The 13,579-nt window shown below is 35.5% G+C and overlaps 1 protein-coding gene across 4 annotated transcripts; it reads right to left on the reverse strand.

The window, feature by feature from the left end:
• Positions 1-200: 200 nt before the first annotated feature.
• LOC113640859 (polymeric immunoglobulin receptor-like) lies at positions 201-7,697 on the reverse strand. Of its 4 annotated transcripts, XM_027143470.2 has the most exons (7): positions 7,536-7,696; positions 7,122-7,442; positions 4,274-4,561; positions 3,662-3,787; positions 3,433-3,543; positions 3,066-3,121; positions 201-2,939 (listed from the first exon to the last, which is right to left on the reverse strand). In XM_027143470.2, the coding sequence occupies exons 1-7, from the start codon at positions 7,573-7,575 to the stop codon at positions 2,583-2,585; spliced, it is 1,299 nt and encodes a 432-aa protein (XP_026999271.2). In that variant the 5' UTR covers positions 7,576-7,696; the 3' UTR covers positions 201-2,582. The 4 variants fall into 4 exon arrangements, with proteins under 4 accessions (XP_026999271.2, XP_047670137.1, XP_047670139.1 ...); XM_047814181.1 differs by lacking the exon at positions 3,662-3,787; XM_047814183.1 differs by lacking the exon at positions 7,122-7,442 and having other exon boundaries at positions 7,536-7,695.
• Positions 7,698-13,579: the final 5,882 nt, after the last annotated feature.

A 13,579-nucleotide genomic window follows, 5' to 3' on the forward strand; every position in this document is an offset into this window, starting at 1 on the left:
TAATTTTTTTTACAACAAGCATGCCCTTTAAATTCAAAATTTTACTCATTAACAAAACAAGTATTAATAACAATAAAAAAATAACTATTACTATTTAATTAAATTATGATTATTGTATTATAATTACTGTCACTCAGCACTTTTCTCTAAACATTCACTATTATAAAGATTACAAGAATTACAATAGATAGAAAAAGAAATCATATTTATAGCTTTGCTTTAATTACAGAGAGCCTTTCCACTGTTCAATTACATACATTTTTTTTTTTGTATAACACTTAACAATTCACATCAGTCTCAATGCAGTTTTAAAGAAAAAGATTCCTGAGATTGTTGTACTGGAGCTGATTGTTCATGATTCTGCTGATTTGAAAACCCAGGCCAGGGATTTGCCTGGACCCCAGTGCAGAAAGAAGGTTCATATGTGGCAGGAGTCAAGCTGGTGCTAGCTGCACCTACACTTGAAACCATACTGTATATTTACATACACTTCAGAAAAAAACACAAAAACTTTTTGTTCTTTACTGTCATACATTAAATCAGAATAAACTTTTTCTGTTTTAAATCAATAAATATTAACATTTTTATTAAGTATTTTTGTTATCACTTTCATCAAAGTCAGAAGTATACATACCCTAAGTTTATTGTGCCTTTAAACAAACAAACAAAAAAACTCCAGATGATTCCATTCTTAGCTTAAGAAGCTTCTGATAGATTAATTGATTCCATTTGAGTTAATTTATGGCACACCTGTGGATGCATATAAAGGCACACCTCAAACACAGAGCCTCTTTATTTGACATCATGGGAAAATCAAGAGAAATCCATGCAAGTATAAAAAACATGGGAATGTACAACCATCATACTGCTCAGGAAGGAGACGGATTCAGAGTCCTAGAGAGGAACGTGTTTTGGTGCGAAATGTGCGAATCAACCCCAGGACAACAGCAAAAGATCTTGTGAAGATGCTGGCTGAAACTGGTAAGACAGTGTCATTATCCACAGTAAAATGAATACTGTACTGCCATGAGCTGAAAGGTTACTCTGGGAGGAGAAAGCCTTTACTTAAAAACCACCATAAAAAAGCCAAACTACAGTTTGCAACTGCACATGGGGGAAAAATAATTAATTTCTCCCTCCCTCGATTCTGACATTTAACAAATGCAAAAAATATGTTAATATTTATTGATTTAAAACAGAAAAGGTTTACTCTGATTTAATGTATGACAGTAAAGAAATAAAAGTTTTGTGTTTTTTTCTGAAGTGTATGTAAATATCTGGTTTCAACTGTATATCTGTGTATGCAATGGAAGACACTGCAGTCTCCGTTCTTGCACTATACTGGCCTCGTTGAACCCACATTCAATTGTCCAGCAAGTTAAACACCTTCATGCAATAACTCCCAGAACCACTAGGTGATGTTGAGAGTGTAACTTTATCACATGAATGGTGTGAAACTGAAAACACAAATACATACAATGATAAGTTGCATAATCTTTAACAGTTTTCTATATTACGCATAAACATAACCAGTGCTTATAGTGACTACTAAGCACAGTCAACAAATGTGCTATACTTTCAAAAATATGATATTAACTTTATAAAATAATAGCCCCATTTTGGCAAGCATAAACAAGTCAAAATAACATCAAACATGCATTTTTAACTACACAAAATGTACTAAACACCATCATGAGTGATGACAAATGAGATGACTTACATGGAATGCCTTATTAACAACTTTCAACGGAGGATGTTTTTGGATTAATGAATGCCCATAACATGAACAATCTGTCTTTGATTGAAACTCTTTGTGATGACATCACTAGGAATATGGTCTTTTACTATACGTCTAAACAACAAATTAATTTTAGAATAAAATAATTACAAAGTTTTTAAATTGCTTTTTTAATTGAAATGAATATGATTTCTTCAGTACAATAAATTTGTAGGGTTAGGGTTAGGGTTGTAGTTGTTAGGGTTGTGATTTTAAAAACTGATTTATAAAAGACTTTCACTTGCTTCTATTACCAAATACTTTTAAACAAGATAATTCAGTAAGCAACCAGATCTTAACCCACATAGGCTGTTCATGGTGACTTAGTTGTCCTCTGTAGTTTTAGAGGAAGGAATTCTTCATTTGAATATAAATCTAAATTAACTTGTTTATAAATATCCCAACTAATTAATTCATTAAATCCAGCTGTTACAGAAAATTAATCAATACATCAGAATCAACAATTTAACAGCTCTGGTATTAAGCAGTATCTCAAGGCTAAAGTGTAAAATAAAAATGGAAAAAAATAAGTATGTGTGCTCCTTTAAGCATTTAAGCATATTTGACAGATACACTGTACTCAGTAAATACTGTCAACATCCACTCTATTAGAAACACTTGTACACCTACACACTTATCCTTTATACTTTCAGAGATTATGCAATCGTCCAATCATGTGGCATCAGTAAAATGTATACAACCATACAGCTACAGGTCAAGTGTTTCAGTTAATGTTTACTTTAGTTATACTGTACATGTATTCCCTAATAAAATGTGCAGATAAATTGATGCACAGTATGCACAACTAGCCATAAGAATTGCCATGACTCACTGAAGCATATTCACATGATTTTTCCTCCTTTTTAAACTTAATTTTCTGAGCCACATCATCAGAGCCAGTGGAATTGGTGTGGAAACGCACTGTTGTGTAAATCTGACTTTCTTCAGGTTTCTCAACAGTAGAGATTGAGGAATCCGGGAGATCTGTGGGAAATTGAGCCAAAGTAGCAGTACATCCTGACTCACAAGGGCTTGTTGGTAACAATATGTTAAGATAAACAGCTTGAGCAGGATCAAAGGAGCTTCTGGGTAGTTGCACAGCAGAGCGATCTGTAGAAGTTCCTTCTTCTGAGGCAAAAAGACCTCTGGTGTCTTTAAAATCCTGATTATCGCAGACAGCATGAGGATCAAAGAAAATGAGCAAAAACAGAAAAAAATATTTAATGTAAGAATGATCATTTCTTATTTAAGCATGCATTTTGATATTTGGAGGGAAAAAATCATTTACCTCATGGCTGTTTTCTGAGCCTGGAACAAAATGCCTGTCATGAGATGCTGAATTTCCTGAAACACCAACATTTAATATAGTCGATTTAGTGAATTATGAAGACGGTATAACCAATAATGCAAGCAATATAATAAAAATGCAATTCTTTCATAGTGTCATCATCATTATTATGATCATCATTAAATGTCTTCAGGTCTCTACAATTTATTTATTTATTTAATACAATATTTGAACTGTATAAATGTTGAACATATTTTTGTAAACAGCACCAGTCACAATCTTGGTGTTAATGTGATCCAAGTAGCGGTGTGTGTGTGTCCGTGTGTGTATGGGCAGGGTTGGGAGTCGGGGTGGGGGGCGGGGTTACCTTGCCTCTTGCGTTTAATTCGGAGAACCACAAAAAGACATGTGTTTCCAATCAGAAGCCCAATCAGAATATTTACTAACACAGTAACTACAATGGAAACTGAGGAAAGTCCTGAAAGAGAAACACATGAGCAGCCATCCAGTAAAATTGCATGATAGACAGATTTGATCAGTTTCATCAAAGCATTGTAGTTAGTTTGCAGGTGTGGTATGCATTTAACTAGAATTACCTGTACGGGTAAAAGTTGTTGTCTGTACTGATGATGACAATGAAAATGGTGATGATGTTGTTAATGATGATGATGATGATGATGATGATGATACCACTGAACTTTGTGTTGTTTTTGAGGGTCCAGCTGCGGTAAAGAAACAACTTTTCAGTCATGTCCACCAGAAATTTACTAAGACTCCTTCTAGCCTCCTTTTTTGAAAATTCATGTGTTGGGTGTTAAATATCATTATATGAGCCTAACTTATCTTAACCTCCAGAAATAAAACTAGCATGAAGCAGGTGGATGAAACTGGATAGAATTTTGTTGTGATAAAAAGAGTAGGCAAAGAGCAAGCAATTAGGCAAGGAGAACAAAAGAAGACTAACAGGCTCATAACAGAAAAAAATAAGAGTCTCTTGCCAAAAAAGGAAATTGAGAAATAACGCATATTGTTGCAAAGAATGTGGCAAATGTTCACAAATAGTGTACATGATAAAGCCTTAAACAGGAAGCAGGTCTGTTAGAAATCAGGTGTAATATTTATTTCTCCAATATTTATTTTGCAAATGAAACAAAAGAGTGCTAGAAGTGTAAATCCTGGCACAATAATCACTAAATTAGCAAACTCACCTGTGACTGTCAGGTCAATTTGTGTGAAATAAACCTTGTACCCATGATCAGATGTCCAAGCTATGTCAGCTCCACACCAGTATTCACCAGAGTCCTGCTCATTTACATTTTTCATAGTCATATTTAAGATGCTTTCTTTAAGATATATATTAGAAGAACAAGCTGCCATAGGCAGCCTCTTGCAGAGAAACCTTTGATAGCTCTTGAGGGATTGTGGGTATTTACAGCTGACAGTAAAATCTTCTCCTGCATGGACGGTTTTGCTGATGGACTTCTCATAGGACAGATCTGTAGATCCACAACCAATCAAAACAGTGATGTGATAAAGCCATACTGTCATAATCACAAACAAGCAATACAGTAATTAAAGACATAAAACCTTAAGTTGTGCTGTTATCGGAAAATAAATAACAAAAGGTCGACATGATGATTGGCATCTCTGGAAAAATTGACCGTAGTGTGTGATTGTGTGAGTGAATGAGAGTGTGTGTGCCCTGCGATGGGTTGGCACTCCATCAAGGGTGTATCCTGCCTTGATGCCCGATGACGCCTGAGATAGTTCGGTAGTTCGGATAAGCGGTAGAAAATGAGTGAGAGTGAGAGGTTGACATGATGTGTCCTGATGCAATGAACTTTTAACAGCCCAAAGTTATGGTTTAAAGTTATTTCCTAGCATTACTCTCAGTGCATTAGTTATGATAGAAATAAAAGTGTATTACAAGATTATACACATTAAAATAAACATGATTTGTCAGTGTTGTGGTTTAAAATTTCATATAATTACAAATGTTAAAACCCATGAAGTAGATATAAGATATAAATTAACACAGATAATAATAATAATAATAATAATAATAATAATAATAATAATAACAATAATAATAACAATTATTATTGTTATTATTATTATTATTATTATTATTATTATTATTATTATTATTATTATTATTATTATTATTATTATTGTTATTATTATTATTATTATTATTATTATTATTAATAATAACACTTAAACCATTACATGTCATGTCTCATTTTATTCTAAAACACATAATTGTAGCTCCTTACTTTCTCTTACATTCAGCTTCACTGCAGTGTAGATCAACATTTCATCAGACACAACAGAAGAACAGACGTTTGTTCTAGTGTCCACTATAATCAGCTCTCTGATAAACACACCGAAGAATCCTACAGTTTTGTTGTCATGAATTGAGAATCTGCCACCATGTGACCATTCACTGTTGGGATTTTTTCGCACTCAATTAAAACACCACTGATGTTTTCCAATCTTACAGAAATATTTTGATTTGTCTTTATATTCATCCTCATCTCTGCATGTGATTTGGATTCCTCCCCTGCATATACAGTTACTTCTCTAGAGACCAAGGCCTCTGTTAGGAGCAAGTTGAAGTTTAAATGAATTAATTACTAATTAACTACTGATTGAAGCCAAATAAGCATGGTAGTAAATGATGGTTGACATGAAAATTGAGAGCAACAGGTGGGTGATCCTAATCTGGACTGGATTCGAATGTTTTTACCCCTGTTTTTACAGTAACACACACTCACTCACTCACTCACATACACACACGCACGCACACACACACACACACACACACACACACACACACACACACACACACACACACACACACACACACACACACACACACACACACAAACACACACACACATGCAGCCTTATTTCCTGGCTATATTGAGGCTATTCGGCCATAATTCTAACATGAACACAGTCCTCCGAACAGTAGAAGGGGGTACCTAGGTCCCACTGGTTTCCACGACTTCTTTGCTGATAGCACTGCTGGCTAACTTCCTGATGTCGAAAGGAAAGCATGATGTGTCTTTCATCTGCTGCATTAAGTCTCCTTAGCCTACCTCTGCATCTATGGTCTTTAACTTTCTTTGTGCTTCTTCAAATTAGCTTGAAAAGCACATGATGAATCCCCAGTCTGCTTTGAAATCTTTGCCTGGAAGAGACCTTGCTGATGCAGTATAACTACCTTCTGTCTTACATCAAGATTTGACAGACATCCTTATGCATTTTATAAAGTACAACTGAGCAGTTGAGGGTTTAAGCCTACTACAAAGCTGTTTCTGTTTCAGTTAATGACAGTGTTTCAATGTTACGAATTTGATGAGCATTAGCACCTTCTTGGCATTATTGGCTAATCATACACGTGACTCTGATCTTACAAAATCTATAAAGTGTACAAAGTGTGCAAGTGTAAGAAATAAAGCTGGTTCAAAGCCAAAGGCTAGTCACACCAAATATAGATTTGATTTAGATTTTTCTTCAGTTCATGCACTTTGCATTGTGAAAGTTAATAAAAACAAACAATTAAAATATACATTTTTGAAAGCTTTCTTACTTTACAACATTAATTCACAACTGCACCCCTTCTTCACACCTGCTTTTTGCACAGTAATCTATGAAGATCACATGTTTTTAGGCAGATCTTGTGCATTGATGATAATTGATACAGGTTATTAGTTATTAGTAGTATTCAAAATTGTTTGGATTTAAATAGATGTTCAAAAATATTTGTGAATTCAAATGCACAGCAATAGATTTGGTTTATCAGCCTAGCAAAAGGGAAAAATGATTAAATGACTACTTGAGAAGTTTCTTAAAATGTTACTTATGTATAGAAAGCAAAGTACTTTGTATTTTTTTTTTTTTACTATTTGAAAGTTCTGAAAGAAAATGTAGAGTAAAAAAGGATGGAAATGTTATTTAAGGACAGTATTATTACTTGGCATTTTGTATATCTGCTAATGACAATTGAGCTTTGTAAAGATAAACAGAAGGCAGTGGTGGGAGACTCACCTTGCTGTACCTTCAGTTCCACCGGTGTGTAAATGTCTCTCACTAAAGTTATATCAACTCCACAGTGGTACGTCCCAGTGTCCTGTACAGTGAGCTTTCTGATCATCACCCTGAACTCTAATGATTTGGTGTCATCAAACAGTGAGAATCTTCCTGAATTTACCCACTGTTTTTTATCTCCTGTCTTTATTTGGTCAGAACAGCCTGACAATGAACCCCTACAGAAATATTTTTTGTTAATTCTGTATGCTGTATCATATTTGCACTTGATAAGGATTCCTCCTCCTGAATATCCTGTTACTTCATTTGAGGTCCCTCCATCTATCAAAACACCAAAAATCCATCTGAGCAAAACCTTCCTTCATGTAACACTGCTGATGATAGTGAGCATTATTTTGAAGTGCATTTCTTTACCTGAGATCAGACAGAAGGTGAAGATGAGGAGGATCTTCATCCTGAGTTCACTCTCACAGATCTGCACACCAACTCTGCTTCAAAAAGATATTAAAGCTCCTGTTCTGTTACACACTGTTACTGTCTCTGTTTTGTTCTTTGAGTGTGATGTGTTCCATTATCAGAAAGTGAAGAAATATCCACTGTGTGTAACAGATATTACAAAACAGATCTGTTCTGCTCCAAGTCACTTGTGTGTATGTAGTAGTATGTAGTTTTGGTGCCCCCTAGTGGTAGTTCTCCAGAAAACTAAGTGATCACATTTCTCATGCAGTCAGCTCCTCAATCTTCAGACGCCATCCCTTTGTTTTGCGTTTTGTAAAAGCATCATCGTAGGTTAATTCTTCTTTACATAATACTTGATGATTACATATTTTCATATATTTTCTGATAAGTTTATTCAGAGCTTGATTTAATGTAATTTTTGTGATGACAACCCTTTAGCTATTTGGCCTAGCCTTTGTTTGACAGCATCAATGTGTTAATCTTAATTACTTTGATAAGATTACTTCTGTATGAGTCAATATTTGTATTATTGTCAATTTCTTGGTTGTCTGATAATCCCCATTTATGAAACTGATGACTGATTTAATTTGGGCTATTTTCAGACTCTACTTACATGAATGCTCTTTAGTCATTGGTTAATTTTTCTGATTCATTGGTTAATTTTTCTGATTGTTGTTTATTTGCTGTTTTTTTGCAGTTTTACTCTTAATTCATAATGTACCTTGCATCTTATTAAACGTCAAAGACTAAGATGAATCCTGACTCGTATGTACTTTATGGATGGAGTTTGGCTGGCTGTTCATTCAAGTTTTATCTAAGTTTTAACAGTATTCCGCTGGATATGGAGCATGTGCCAGGACTAATGCTGGGAATAAGGCTTGAATACACCCTGGACATGACAGCATTACATCACAGGACACACACACAAACACACTCAAATTTCAGAGTAATTGATTGACATATGTGCATTTTTGGACAGTGGCAAGAAAACAGGGAACCCAGAACCACCGAGAACTGACATGTACAAACCATGAACAAACAAACCATGTTTATGCTAATGCATCATCAGTATCATTATCACTAACAAGAAATTAACCCATGTATCCACTGATGCTTTGGGTTTAATAAAACAAATGATGCAAATAATCAACATGGAGATTAATCTGTGATTGTAGTACGCAAATCTAATCCCACAATAAATCCTTGGATGCAAAATTGAGATAAAATACAACAGAATTGTATGTTTTAACATGCTGTTAGGTCAGTCTTCTATTGAGTTTTACTCATATTATACGTATGATGACATGACTGAAGTTTAAATTGTTTGTACACTTTATTTTTTGTTACTTTTTTCTTTTGTTTGCCCCCTGCACCTCTCACATTATCCTCTAGATGTCAGCATCAGACTAATCAAAATGGCTACTGTAAAATACTGAAACAGTGCTGCTGTTTCAATTCAATCTCATTGATGCAATTTAAATTCCAAATCAAATTAATTTATTTATTTTAAGCTCTTCCTGACCACCAAAGCCTGTCTCGGCTTCTGTCTGGAATTCCTCACGACATTCTTTCTTTTTTCAACTTCCTCTACTCGGTCTTCTTTTCTATCTTTACTCTCCTATTCTTCCTGACCATCAGAGACAACCTACATCACCATCCAATGCTGTATGACTACTCTCTCTCCTACCACCACCTTGTGGTCACTAATCTCTCTCAAATTGCCTTGTCTACATAGAATGTAGTCTACCTGCGTACTCCTACTGTACCCTCCATATCTAGATGTAAACTCTACGTTCCTCTCTCTTCTGCGAAATAAGTGTTAACTACAGCCATTTCCCTTCCACTTAGCAAAGTCCACCACCATCTGTCCTGCCCATCACCTCCTCATCACCTTTTTACTTAACTTGACTGTTTCCCTCACCAAACATGCCCATTGAAGTAGACTCCAATCACTACTCTCTCCCATCTGGGAATACTCTTCATCACCTCATCTAACTCACTCCAGAATCTCTCCTTCTCTTCTAACTTACAGCCTACTTGTGGAGCATAAACACTGATGGCATTCAACATCATCCCTTCAATTTCTAACTTTAAACTGATTACCCTGACACTCTTTTCACCTCTAAAACATTCCTCACAAACTCATCCAGGATTACCCCATTTTTTATCTGTCCACACCATAATAAAACAGTTTGTATTCTCCTCCAATACTACATGCTTAGCTTCCACCTAGTCTCCTGCACACACAGTATATCTACCTTCCTTCTCTACTGTCAGGACATGCTTGGACATTCTCTGCTGGGACATTAGGGGGTGTTCCGGCAGTATGTTGTCATGTGTCTCGTCAATACTCACCTGTTTGTAATTGACTTATTATCATGTCTATTTATTTCCCCCACCTGGTGTTTTGCTAGGCGGAGTCCTGTGTCAGTTTATGCATTTATATTACCCATTATTGTTTCCAGTGCTCGTGATTTTTTTTTTTCCCAGTCTGATTCCTTTTTGTTAATAAATTGTGTTTTTTGTTTATCCCTGTTTGTTTGGTCTGGTTTTATCCCCCTTGTTTTCTACATCTCCATCGTGTCTGCCAGCTCTTTCCCTTTCCCTTTCATTGTACCAACGTTAGGAGTTCCCAATTCCCTTAAATACCAGGGGTAGAGTATCAGGATGTAGCATGTAAGTCCAGAAAGAATTCAATTCAATTCAATTCAAGTTTATTTGTATAGAGCTTTTTACAATAGACATTGTCTCAAAGCAGCTTTACAGAACATAAACACAGAGCAGAAGGTAAACATAATTAATTATAAAGGAATTAACGAATAATAAAAGAAATAAGAATTAACAGAATAAAAATTCTAGATTATTATTAGATTTATATAGTTCACAGTGTGTATGTATTTATTCCCCTATGATCAAGTCTGAGGTGACTCAGGCAGCAGTGGCAAGGAAAAACTCCCTTATAATTGATAAAGGAAGAAACCTTGAGAGGAACCGGACTCAAGGGGGAACCCATCCTCATATGGGTGACACTGGGGGTGTGATGTAATATACAGTCCAGTTAAATGTTGTATTGGTGTGAGGTTCAACGGACTTCTGATCTCCTGAGTACCACAGAGTCTAATTGGAGATGTCTCAGGATTCTAGAGTCGCCTCGGCCTCAGTGGACGTCCAAAGGCTTCGTCCCACAGAGGACGTTGGGAGCTGGTACAGTGTCTGGATGCCTCGGGATGGGTACAAAGAGAGAAGCAGAAGGAAGAATGGTTCAACACTAGGAATTCAGATCACTGGAAGCTTGGGAGCTCACTTTTACCCATTTTAACTCCTGAAAGTGAAATGTTTGTGTAATAATGTTTCAACTATGTATCAGTGAAAACTTATATTTCATATTTTCCAATGTTTCTTTGCTGTTAATAGCAACTTTTTTTGCTTAGGGTTTTTTTACTTGGTGTGTGTTTTGCATAGCATAGCAATTGTGGTCACCTAGCATCCATGTTAATGGCATTAAGGACATTCTAATGAATTACTTGAATTGCATGTTTCTTTCAGGTATAATATTCTTCAGGTATTATATATATTTGACTATCTAATTGGATAACTTCATCAGATAATATCAGAATTTTACTGGAAGTAAAGAAAAAATAAAGAGAGAAATTAATTATCATTTTCCCATGATCTCAAGAAAACTTAGACAATACCAAATTCTGTTGAACATACAATGTGATGTGTTTGCTATGAAACTGAAATATCTATTTTTCATAATAGATGACTCATGGAGAATGTTGCTTCATGTTTGAGATGGGAAAAAAATATCAGGAGGTCACACTATTAAGGAGCCTGCTTTAACTTTTTTCAGACCCCCTCATATGATTTGTCCAGTCAAAAGTCAAAAAACCTTTATTATCATTTCAACCATATATCGCTGATGCAGTACATAGTGAAATAAAAAGATAATTTCCCCATTTTCTTCAAGGACCATGGTGCTACATAATACAACTTAGAGCTACAGTACATAGAACATAAAACAAAACAGAGCTAAATAGAACAACACAGAGCTAAGGACTGGAAGTCAGTTGTCCTTGCCACATTGAAGTGCATCATGTGCAACCTAGGGCAAAAGACGCAGACAGACAAAACAAAACACTACAGGATAAAAGCACAAGATAGCACCGATCACTGTGCATTGCACAGAACATAGTCTTGTACAGAACATTGTGCAAATTATAGGGTTGTGAACATTGTGCAAAGAAGGTTCTAAACACAGAGAGTACTTGCAAACATATATAAACTTCTAATATAGCAGCAGTTGGATGAGGAATAGAAATGTGGTGTGCAGGAGAACAATTAAATGAATGTGCAAAACAGTGATTTATTAAATGTTCAAAACAGTGATTAAGTGAATGTGCAAGTGCATGTGTGTGTTCGGTAACAGTTCAGTTCTGAGTACCATGGTAACAGACCAGAGGTGCATTTCATATGTCTGTTATTTGACTGCATGTGAATTGCACTAGTAGTCCACACATTTCACATAAAACTTTCTTACACAGCTAAAAGGAGAAGTGGAACATTGCTTCACTTTTTTGGGTAAGGCACACATAAAGACAGTTTGGTACAAGTTCATTTTGGTTTCTTCTGTCATAAGAATCTTGTTCCAGTTATTTGACAGGATGTTCACTATGTTGATTGAAGATGACAGGAATTTATTACTCATTATATGATTCTCATATGTTAGATTTGTGGTTATGTGTGAATCATGGTTGACTGTCAAACCACTACAGTGAAAATCACATCCGCTGTTATGTGTTAAATGTCATATAAGTTTCTTGTTTGCTGGGAATCATCCATCCATTCTTCCATCCATTTTCAGTAAGCACTTTATCCTGGTCATCATCACAAGGATCCATAGCCTATCCCAAGAAGGCTGTGCACAATGCAGGGCAATTCATACCTGGGGAAATTTTGCATAACCAATAGAGCCACCAGCATTTTCTATAGATTGGAGGGAAACCAAAACACAGAGGAACCTAATCACACTTATGGAGAATATATACAACTCCACACAGGCTGAAACCTGAACTGATGGCCCTGGAGCAGTATTTATCTACTGCAGCCTGGACATCTGATTGTAGCTACAAGGTTATTTCACATAGATCAATCTGAAAGTTAGTAAAGAGTTTTATAGAGACATGGAGACACATTGGATTAACTTTTTTTTACATTATGATGTATTTTTGTTCAAACACAGATTCAAATCCTGTGTATTTGCATTTGTATGTGTATTTTTTTAGCAGTGATCTTCCTGTGATTTATCAGATGTATGAAGAGCAGTCAATATTTGTGAAGTTCCACACAGACAAAGTAGATACTGCATTGTTTTGCATCTGTGGTGCATCAGACATACACTCAGTCAATCAGTTAATGTCATTTATTATCTAACTAAACTTTTCACTTATTATGTGTTGGAGTTTTCAACCGTGATACCAACACAAACTTCATCATTGTCTGACCCTAACTGTCCGGATGTAGATCAACCCCAACTACATGACTGTGATGAATCTGGTCCCTTATGACAATCAGCATGCACACTACAATATGAAGTCAGAAGAGATAGACATATTAATTCAGCATTCTGTATTATCATCTGCTATTAGCAGATGCCCTTATCTACAACCAGTTACAGAAGTTCTTTGCAGACCTATATATATAGCTACAGATACAGAAATTGTCATTGTGTTACACCTTTAGTGTTCAGAGACAGACAGCAGGGAAGGTGGTGTATAGGAAGCTCAGATCTTTAAAATATGTGGAAATGTTTTCCAAAAGCAGTGCCTTTCAGTATGAAAATTTTTATTCCTTCATTGTGAATTCTAATCACCAAGTTCACACACATACACATATGACTGTTTACACATCTGCATTACACTGATGTAATTTACACATAATATTTCACACACACTTCCTATACAGCTCTTTCTAACACAAATAGTAGAGGAAGTGGGAAC

This window comes from Tachysurus fulvidraco, chromosome 5 (genome assembly GCF_022655615.1).
Source record: "Tachysurus fulvidraco isolate hzauxx_2018 chromosome 5, HZAU_PFXX_2.0, whole genome shotgun sequence".
Classification (NCBI taxonomy): domain Eukaryota; kingdom Metazoa; phylum Chordata; class Actinopteri; order Siluriformes; family Bagridae; genus Tachysurus; species Tachysurus fulvidraco.

What these genes read in the sequence shown, in the direction of transcription:
- LOC113640859 (XM_027143470.2), bottom strand. Translation starts at nt 7,575, where the DNA reads ATGAAGATCCTCCTCATCTTCACCTTCTGTCTGATCTCAG. An exon ending in CACCTTCTGTCTGATCTCAG is followed by an intron (nt 7,443 to 7,535) that starts GTAAAGAAATGC and finishes GTGTTTTGATAG; the next exon opens with ATGGAGGGACCTCAAATGAA. An exon ending in GCTCAGAAAACAGCCATGAG is followed by an intron (nt 2,940 to 3,065) that starts GTAAATGATTTT and finishes TGCGATAATCAG; the next exon opens with GATTTTAAAGACACCAGAGG.